The sequence below is a fragment of the Malurus melanocephalus genome, unplaced genomic scaffold, assembly GCF_030028575.1.
Source record: "Malurus melanocephalus ecotype Western Australia unplaced genomic scaffold, MMel_1.1 scaffold_103, whole genome shotgun sequence".
Classification (NCBI taxonomy): Eukaryota; Metazoa; Chordata; class Aves; order Passeriformes; family Maluridae; genus Malurus; species Malurus melanocephalus.
Genome location: NW_026623335.1, coordinates 2,268,493 through 2,279,090, shown reverse-complemented (window position 1 = coordinate 2,279,090; position 10,598 = coordinate 2,268,493). Strand labels below are relative to the sequence as shown.

General features: G+C 46.5%; 1 protein-coding gene across 1 annotated transcript; it reads left to right on the top strand.

Moving 5' to 3' along the window:
- Positions 1-4,373: 4,373 nt before the first annotated feature.
- Positions 4,374-10,598, top strand: PSMG4 (proteasome assembly chaperone 4). Its single transcript, XM_057369152.1, has 3 exons — positions 4,374-4,610; positions 4,734-4,809; positions 10,066-10,598. The coding sequence occupies exons 1-3, from the start codon at positions 4,434-4,436 to the stop codon at positions 10,185-10,187; spliced, it is 375 nt and encodes a 124-aa protein (XP_057225135.1). The 5' UTR covers positions 4,374-4,433; the 3' UTR covers positions 10,188-10,598.

Below are 10,598 nucleotides of genomic sequence, written 5' to 3'. Positions count from 1 at the left end.
GTTCTGCTAGCATTGTCTTAGCAGCTACTGCAGATGTGGAATTGCTTGTACATCTATATTTTGCATCTGCTTACTGGTGGTTTTCRGACKKTTTTTTTTTTTTCCCCCAGAGAGGGCTGGCTTTGATATCGCTTTGGATTGCAAGATCTGCAGCATGGGCTTGGTGCAGACTCTTTGCAGATCTCTTAAATTGATTTTCATACAAGTTCACAAGTCTTATTCCTTCATTTTCTACAACTCTTTCAAAAGTTCTAGGATTCTCTTTCCATCTCTTTTCTGGGAMRATRAGTCAGCCGAYTGACACTTGACAAWGGTTTWTGAGTCCTCAGRTTACCCCTGTGGCMATGGTTAGATGTTTCAGGAGCAATTTATAATCACATCTAACCAACACCCCATGCTAGTAACCCAGGAAAAGGATCAGTGACCAGTTTGGTTCCCCTAACTGACTAATCATCGATAAGCACAAGAAATAAGAACTGGGTCAGCCCCACCTTAAATCGATTTAGATGGCCACAGGACCACAACCATGGTTACTGTAAAGTGTAAGCAGAGACACTTCTCTGGTTTTTTTGCTTGTCTGATGCTGCCCTCCCTGATGCCAGCCCAAGTTTTTGAGCAGTGGCACAACAATTACATCAGAGGATGGATCCAGCTGAGAARAAACATCCAGAAATGGAGGAAAAAACAAACAGACAAACAAACAAATGCCCCAAACCAACTGACCAAACAAAAAAAAATGTATTTTCCAGCTCCTCAGGTGCCTTGATGGTACAGGAAGACAAAAGGGCCCCTTCAGCTCTCTGTGCCACTGCTGCAAATCTACATACAATGAGTTTCCAGGTCTCAAAGTGGATCCCTGAAATCCTGGGACTGCAGCACAGCTACTGCTGCAGCAGCCTGGTATCACAGAGCTTTAGCAGAGCAGCTGGAANGCAGCAGCCTGGTATCACAGAGCTTTAGCAGAGCAGCTGGAAGGTTTTGCTTGGCTTTACTGAGAGTCATTTACTCCTCTGCAAAAGGATGACAAATCGAGAAAACTAGAACAACCCAGGCCATCAACAGGAGTCTTACTGATACACACTATTGGTTAACTGCCTTCTCCCGTGTCAAATTCGCCCTTTATTCATGCAGGAGACAAAGCACAGAATATWTTTTGGAATCAGAAAACATTGCTGCTCTCAGTGATACCCCAGTTCACAACTATATGCTTTACATGTCTTGACTCCACAGTCACTAGGAAGAAGATTTACTCTTGACTGATAACTCTACTGGAGGGGAGATGATGGTCAGTAAAAATCAACGTTTARAGTCTAGAGACTCTTATGGGCAATGTAACTTTTGGAGAAGAAGGAGGAAGATGGAAATACAAACTGTTAAACCACATCTCCTGGAGCTTGGATCTCACCTGAGCAGCAATATACACACATCCGTGTATACATGCAGTGTTTTTGCTGCATGTATTTGCTTTATCATTATTTTTCTCTCCAGTGTCTCACTACAGCTGAGGCTTATTCTAACCTCATACCTGACAAACAAGGCAGACTTACGGGTGCTGCTTTCAAGGCCATGGAAAAAAAAATATGAACATGTTAAAGGACATGCAAGAGGTTCCATAAACACGTGCTTCTCTCTCTCATTCTGTAGGGATTCTGATGACCTTGCAGTGCTGTAATCAAGAAATTCATTTCACACTTGATGGTCTGGTTCTGTACAGCTCTACTCACACACCTGCACTGCAAATAAAAATGCTTAACCAGCATTTTACTTGCTAGATGAATGTTTTTCCTTTTCTGAGCTTAAACAAGGATTTAGCACGATTTAGAGAGCAGCTGCATTTCACAGAAAAGCCTTAAATACATAGAACTGCTCATGTGCAGAGGAACCCTGTGACTTAATTTTAGAGGTACTGCAGGGGTTAGGATAAGGGAAGTTACAAGCACTGTGGAGAGGACTCCTGATGAGAAGAGGAACAAATCACAGTGTGATGAAATAGGGGCAATTCCCCACAGGGAGAAGCAAACCTGGAGGCAGCCTTGGAAGCATCACCAGACATTTGCACCTGATGTAGAATGACCAGTGAAGGAAACTCTTACTTCAATCCAGCAGATGATTTCAACAAAGGTTTAGCACACAAGGAGGCCAAAAATTCTATTTTGTGGGAAAAGACACACTGGACTGGAATTTTGTTAGAACAGATCCTCCACTGGGACTCCATTACAGAAGCCAACTCTGTCCCGGTTTCTTAGCAAAGAAACTGGCTTGGAACACTTAAAGAAGGATTTGCCTACTTGAATAAATCTGTCTCCAAAGCTATGCAATGCTTTACCTTTCACCCTCCCCTCCTTTCAAGTCAATGGAAAACAGGCAAGAAGTTCCTCCTCTCTCAAAAGAGAGACCTAAAGCAGTTCAGGTGAACTGTGCCCTAATATTTCCTCTTCTCTCCACTCATCAAACAAGCCWAGGGCAAATTCCTACATCATCTRCAGGTGTCTAACCACAGGAATCTCACCACCACCATCACCACCACCTGCATGGCTCCCAGCAGACATTCTATCCTGTTCCTAGGTTTTTACTCCTGCAATGCCCCTGGCTGTTTTAGCTGGCACTACCTACCCACTAAGCGCAGAGTGAACCTGCAGCTGCAACAAGCAGAGAGAAGGAAGCATTTGGTGCACGCAGCCAGCACTCTCTCCCTTCCAGGGTGTCTTTTGTCACCTATTTGCATGTCTGATTTCRCAGTTGCCAAAGGCAGAGTGTCAGTTTGCAACAAGCTGCGGAGACAGGGAAAGGCTGATTTTCGAGCCCCAACCCAGACTCAGCTTCTTTAGAACCTCACCTCCTGGGAGGCCAGCCCATGCTGRGGCAAAGAGCTGGGGCTGGCTGTGGAGTAGGGGACAACAGGGGGACCACAGAAGCCTGATGCWGTCTCAGCATCGAGTCAGGGGACAGACAGAGCGGGGGGCTGATACCATACATCCCATAATGCTTTGTGCMAGCAGCAAGTGACAAATGTAGGGCAGGGGAGGTGGCGTGCGACCCCCCCTCTTTCCAAGCTGTGCCAGGGGATGTCGGGGTATGGCAGCTGAGCCGGGCTTAGCTGCCTCCCGGGATTTAGTGTCAGTGCGGCAGCATGGGCAGAAATTAACAGGGCTGAGGATTTTCTTTTGGCAGATGMCAGGGGAACTGGAGCGGCTCAGGGAAGAAAAGTGATGAAGGGTTCCYTTCCCTCTATCCATTTCTTCAATGGGAAAATGAAGTCTTCGCACTTGGAAATGGAAATTTTGATTTCTAGAGGCATGTAGGAAGCCGGAGGCAGAGGAAATGCTGATTAAAAAGCCAATCTGTACTATTAACTTGCTCGTTCTTTGTGCGGAGATGATTGCCCTGCCCGTGGCGTGAAGATACGCGGTTCCAATTGTAAAGGGCCCACGGCCATCAGAGAGCCGACAAATTCTTATCAGCAACAGACGGTACAGTTACAGAAAATCCTCTCCATTATGACCGACTTTGCTGTGCTCTGGTTCAAAGAGCGATGAGCACAAAATTCACACCCAAATTCGGGCTTTTAATTATTCACGGCTCCATATTCTCCAGGGCTATGCAAACCCGTATCCTTTGCTTTGTAGATCCCCAGTGCTGAAAACCTCCACAGCTGAACGAAGGCAAGGTCGCCGCGACCTTCCTCCCGCTTCCCGAGGCTGCACACCTCACGCCATCCCCTTCCCTTTAGTCTGAAACCCCGGGGCTCCTMACGGGTGACTCCCCGGGGCCACCGGTGTGCCGGGCGCGCCTCCTCACGCAGGGGTTCACCTGCCACCTAGTGGGGTTTCCCCATTCCTGCGGCTGCATCCGCTTTATCCCTGTCGGGCGGAAAGCGGGGCAATGCCCGGGGAGGTGCGAACCCGGGGGAAGCCGAGCACGGAGCGGGTGCGCACCGGGCTGCGGGAGTGTTCCCGCACAGGGGGTGTGCACCGGCGGGGTGCCGCACACCGGGAGCRGGCTGTGTCTTTTGGGGTGCGAGGGGAATGGTGGCAAACGGACGGGGCGTGCACCGAGCGGGGGCAGCGAAATTCAGCGGGTAGGGGGCACGGAGGAGGCGCGCTCCCGGGGCTGTACACGGGCGGGAGTGTTCTGCTCCCGGGGCTGTACACGGGTGGAGGGGCGGCCGTGGGGGACATGTACGGAGCGGGGTGCGGGCACCGGTGTGTGCGGGTGTCGTGTGCATGTCCGGGCGGTCCCTCGGGGAGTGGGAGGTGCGCATCCCCCGGGAGCCGGGCGGGGCGGGCGAGGCCGGTGCCGGTGCCGGGGGCGGTTCTTCCCGGCGGGGCGGGCACGGCGGAGCGGGACAAGCACCGCCTCCCCGGGGCGGGCCGGGCTCAGCCTCCCGCTCGGGCCTTGCGTGCTGGGGCCTGGCCGCGCCGGGAGAGGCGGCGATGGAGGCGGCGGGCGGCGGCGGAGCGGCGGGCGGCATCGCCCTGCACGAYTTCAGCGGGCAGCTGGGCGAGCAGCGGGTGCACTTCCACGCCATGCGGCTGCGGGACTCGCTGTTCCTCTGGGTGGGCGCCGCGCCCGCCCTCGCCAGCCTGGCCGTCGCCATGTGCAGCCCCCGCGTGAGTGTCGCTGCCGGGGTCCCGGCTGTCCCCCGGAGCCCCGCGGCGCTGTGGGGTGGCCCCGCCGCCCCTAACCCGCSCTGCCGGGACTAAGCCGTGCCCTGTGCTGTGCTCCGCTTGCAGGACAGCATCCCGGTGGCCGCCTCGCTCCTGGGGGACCCCTCGGACACCGCCTCCTCCTGCCTGGCGCAGCGCTTGGGTAGGTGCGGGGGAGCGGGGGAGCTGCCGCCCGCCGGGAACGCGGGGACGGGACCGGGATCGGGACCGGGATCGGGATCGGGATCGGGATCGGGACCGGGCCGTGCCTCCCTGCTGGCCTGGCCGGGCGCAGAGGGACGCTGTGCGCGCTGCTCCGGTTGCAGAGCCTCCGCTGCTGCAGCTTGCGACGGTTTCCATCCAATCCACCGATTAATTGTTTTCTTTTCCATCCGTATACGCGTCTCTGGCACCTGAGTCAGCGGCCTTGGCGCTGTGCACTATCAAGAGTGAATTATTTAATATCCTTATCCTGACTGYGAGTGCGAGGCAGGGGCAGCAGATGTCGCACCTGCCGAGTGGGGTTTCAAGCGACCTCCTCTCCGTAAACCTGTGACACTGCTGTGCTGTGGGCCAGGTGGCCGTCATACCRGGCACGTACATTTTGCCTGAAGATGAAGCCAACCCTCATCACATCTGTCACCTTTTAGCCCCCACATTCTTAGAAATTCTGGCCTGGGAATCCCAGGGCTGTCTCACAGTTGCCTGTGCTTGGTCTGACTGACCCTAATGGACACTGCTTGGGATACCTCTTTTTCCATCACGTATATAGTGTGCTACAGCAACTGCAATAGCTAGAGTCCCGAGTCTTAATCACAGCTTGGAAACTCCCAAATTCTCTCTAAAAAGGTTAAAAATACACGGCCTAATGCATCCTAGCACCTTCACAGCTCTGGCAGCTGAGTTGTGCTGGTTACTCATCATCACCCACCAGTGGCTGATGCAGCTCCAGCTGGTGAACTGCTGATGTAGCTGCTACCAGGTTTTAAAAGCAGCATGCTGAGCTGCTCAATCTCACGTTACTTCTTCTGTTTCAGATGTGAAGGCCTCAGAATTATTAATGATCTGTGTGCTGATCTCTGTTTCAGGCAGTATGTCCTGAGTTTGTATTGTCAGGTACTTCTATTAGTCTGCACCTACTTCTCCATGGCCACATATTAAAAAGGGTTGCTCTCAAGACTGATCTTTTAAAAACAGTACCAGCATCTTTTCTTCTTTATGATAACTTCTCTTTTAATAAACATTGTTTATTGTTGACCCTGTTGGCATCATTTYCTCTACACACTGAGTTCAATCCTTTCTACTTTAAGTAATAATTTTATGGGGTACTGTATAACACAGTCTCTACACGTGTAATTAGGGCCTTCTCCATAGGAAGTCAGTTAGTAAAAATGTAGTCAAATAGGATTTACTTTGGATAAAGTGTAATAGTTCTTTCCACTTCCCATTTGATCTCCTTGTCACTCATTTCTTCTGAGTCTTACTCTAATCTTCTGTGTAGCATTGGGGCCCAGCTGATAGCTTCAAGTTATCCTAGTGACTTCCACACTTTTTTTTTTTTTTTTTTTTTTTTTTGTACATGTGACTGCTGTCTTCTCTCTTAAAAAATTATTACATATTTCATTGTTGAAGTTCATAATAACTTGCCATTTCTTCCATTCGTTCTTTCAGTGTTCTAGGACAGAGGCTGAGTCATCTGATTTTTCTCCTAGTGAGTTGTTTCAGTTTTGCTGCCTTTTAAAAATCTTTTTCTTTTCTTTTTTCTAAAGGTGCTCTTATTATTTCCACACTAATTTCCCATACATTGTTACTGAAAAGTGATACTGTTGCTTGGTAGTGCTCTATAGGTTACTCTTTATCCTTGGAGTATAATGCATCTTCCTATTTTCTTTGTCTTTGTATACGTTAGGTGTCTTTTCTTATTTCGTCTTCTGAACCAGCTTTGGCCCAGTAGGCTTCATGATGTTCCTCTGTATCCCTGCCATCTATTCACTAGGTTGCAGGTTTCTTTGCCAGTCAGCCCCTTTCATATTATTTGTATATACTGTTATTGCTTGTGGGATCCTSCTTAAGGTATGTTATTTTGAGGAAGACAGATTTGTTCAAAGGGCAAAGTCAATAACACACTTCTGGCTTTGAATAGTTATGTGCTTGCTCTTCACTTGAGCTGCTTCACTTGACATATTTCTGAAATCCTACACCTTAGTATTTAGGCTGGCTTTTGTCAGTTCAGCAAATTAAGTCAACTTGTGGTCACTTAGTCCAAATTTATTTATTTATTTATTTATTCTCCTGAAACCAGTGGATCTGCAAGATCATCAACAAGCATCCCTGTRTCTTAGTTTCACAAAGTGCTTGRTAAGGAAATCTGTGTTCTACCTCAGCTAGAAATACCCAGCTTTGCTATCATTGGTGTTTAGTTTTCTTCTGGGAATTTAAATCCTCGTTAATCCTATGAAATCTGTAATAGCAGATATGCACAGCCAAGTCTGATCTGTAGTTGTACTTCCAAGGTAGCCTTTTTAACTGTCCTGACATRTGGTAACCTTAAGGCAGGCACTTTTTCTCCATCTCCTCCCTGATGCCTGTTACCGTTCTTTCCATGCAGTTTCCATTCTGATCTCCACAGGCACTRGCAGGAGTGGCATGCAGTGCCATTTGCAGATAACTGTTTGCATTTCTTATACTTGCCATTCGCATTCCATCCTCTGCCATGTGTTCCTGCAATGTCAGGTTTCCTGCTCTGGAGCAGGAGTTCCAGTGCTGCTTTGCATCAGTGCACACACTCTCCTTTTGTTTTCCTTAAACCTTGAKGGGGGTCCCAGCCCAGCCATGCATTCATGTGTTGGATCTATCTCCTTCCTTATCTGATTCCTTTTTTCTTTTCTATTGCTGAAGACAGTTGTTCCTCACTCCTATTCCTCTTTCTACATCTATCCTTCCTATCTATCTATCTATCTATCTATCTATCTATCTATCTGTCTGTCTGTCTGTCTGTCTGTCTGTCTATCTATCTATCTATCTATCTATCTGTCTATCATCTATCTATCATCTATCTTTGCTTGTATGAGGTGCAGGGACTGTTTTCCACTACCCTGCCTGATTGCTTTGGCACAAGACGTGTCTCATTAGTCAATAAACCCAAATTCTAAGATCGTTTCCTGTAGGATACTGCAGACCAATTCTTGATGAAGTGTTGTCTGTAAGAGCCTCCCTTATCTGCTTTTCCTGAAATCCCAGTACTGATTAGTGCCATGTCTTCAATCTTCCTTTTGTAGGGACTTCCTTCTTCAGACTCTTGGTGAAGATCMCCTCAACCTCTTCTTTGAGTATTTCTCAGCGGGCACTGGTCATTTCCACCACCTCTTTTGCAGCATGAATAGTTTATAGACTTACACCTAATGCTTGTTCTGCTTCTTTTGCTCCTGCTGGTTTCCTCTTCAAGCTTTGGTTTGGGCCTTTGCCCTGTACATGAAGTTGTAGSAGCAGATCTGTGCTGCTGTAGTTTCTCCTGGCACTCAGCACATCCCAGACAATGGCTGTCAAGGATGTTTTTCCTCCACYTTGAAGAGCCAGTGGAACAGGGGTTATTAGCCAGGTTGTACAGGAAACAGGCCTGCCAGAGGGCTTTTTAGGTRAGCCTTGTCCTTTGCAGTTTTCTGCTTTACTCTGAAGTTGCAGATGGTCTTCCATGCAGGCATAAGATCTGGCCTCTTTTGTCCTTTCCACAAGAATGCACATGTCCAAGTGAATCCACAGGAAGCAGGGACAGAAAAGGTCCCTCTGCCCCTCAGAGCTGGGGCACAGCCCTGGGAGCAGAGGTCCTTGGCACAGGCAGTCCAGAGGGATTCACAGATTCACACTGTTCCTGGGAACTGGAACAGCATCCCAGAGACTCTATAGGCAAACATAATGAAGAAGTTGAGTTTTGACAGTGCAGTGCACTGTATAGTTTTGTTAGCTAGGATAATGGTATTAATTAGTTCAAAATTAGCATTGCATTCAATTAGGGCATGATGATGAAGCACTAGTGCTTACCAAACATTCTGCTTTATACCACAAGAATCGAGTGCCAGGTGCTGATTTTTGCAATCAGAGCACCAYGTTGCATTATATCAGCATTTTGTAGTGCCAAGTCTTAAAAGGCAAATCAGTCCTTGCATTTTAGAAGCAGCTCTACTTAGAGTCAGGAAGCTGGTAACCTGTTAGAATGGGAGATAATAAATTCATTTGCATAATGAAAATGYCTCAAGAGAGTTGTTTAACTACATTTTATACATACCTAAATATAGGTTTTCTTTTATATATATGTATTTAGTTTCCTGTTTAGAAAGGATTGAAATATTAGAAGTCATAGTGTCTCTATTCTGAAGTTTTAAAAATTGAGATGATATTTTTGAATATTCAGCAGAACAATCTGATTTGTGCCTGGGATCATTAGCTCCCAGCTCATTCCCTGACAAGAATATCTTGTGACCCAAATACTATTTTTTTATCTTTTATTTTACACAACTAATTTTAAATTTAGAGCCTAATTTTCCTATATGGTGCTTACATTTTCCACAGCATTTAGCTTTAATAATRTATAAAGAGAGTCAGAAATTTGCTATATTACTGTGATAAAATCTAAGCWGGGTGCCATTTTATTTATAAAGCACTTCTTGGTGTTATCTATTCCTCTCTGATAATTAAGTCTTCTTGTCCCACAGGACAGGTTTTTTTTGTCACTGTTAATTTGCTGTGTCATGGAAGGCAGCTCTTAATTTTGTAGCACTTCTCTCTAGGTAYTTGTCATTACAGTAGCTTGGAACTTGTGCTTGGCTTCATCATGTTCAGCCAAGTCTCTCCAGCCTCTTGGAGCATTCATGGACACTATGAATAAAGGTTAAAGGAAACTAAGTTGACAGCAAGCTTAGACAGAACTGGTGCATACTTTTGGGGGCCTTTTATTAATTATAATTAATAGAGCTTAATTTGGGCCCAATCACTCTCTTGTGCACCTTCCCTCTTATATTTTAGATGGCATAGATTTACCAACTCTAAACCTAAATTTCAGTGCCAGGAGTCCGTACAGTCTGTGGTTTCACTCAAAATCTCAGGTATTTAAGAAGTGTCCAAAAATCCCCTAAAAACACTGCAAGGCTTTCCAGTGACTAATGGTGTCTTGTGTCAGGTCAAAAACTACTTGACAGTCACCAGCCTTACATTGTTCATTTCAGGGATGTGCAAAGTCTTGCCCAACACACCAAAGGTCAGAGACTTGTTCTGCTATTCCTTTATAACTGCACCCAGCACAGCAGGAGATCCAAGCAGCATCTTGGAGAGCTCCATGATGTGGCTTTTTGAGAGGCTTGCTCAAATACCATTGTCACTTTTACGGAAGAATAAACTATGGCTGACTTTCTGTTTTGTGTTTTAGCCAGCAAGACGAAAAAGCAGATATTTGTCAGCTACAATCTTCAAAACACAGACAGCAGTTTCACCTTACTCATAGAAAACAGGATCAARGAAGAAATGACAGCTTTTCCAGAGAAGTTCTGACTGTGCATCACTGTAAAAGAAGATGGCTTGTTTYAGAAAAACTGATTGCAATTTCCACACTGACATTAAGTTAGTATATTTCTTTTGTATTATTTTGATTGAATTTGTGGTTGTTATTGAWTATAGATACATTTGACTTGGATTTTTTTTTTGTCAAATAAAATTTGAATTTTCAATTTCAAAGCAAAATATTTTTTTTGCTACCCTGCTAAGTAGGGTAACAGATGGATGCTGCAATGGATGAACAGCATTGTAAAAGTGCATGCAGTATCTGGCCACTACGCAGTACTGGGATCTGATGGGAAATCAGTTCCAAATGCTCTCTGTACAATTAATCTACTGTGTACTAGCACTGAACGTAGTACAGCAACTTTTAGTGTTCAAATAAAGAAACSCCACATTTTTGTATGG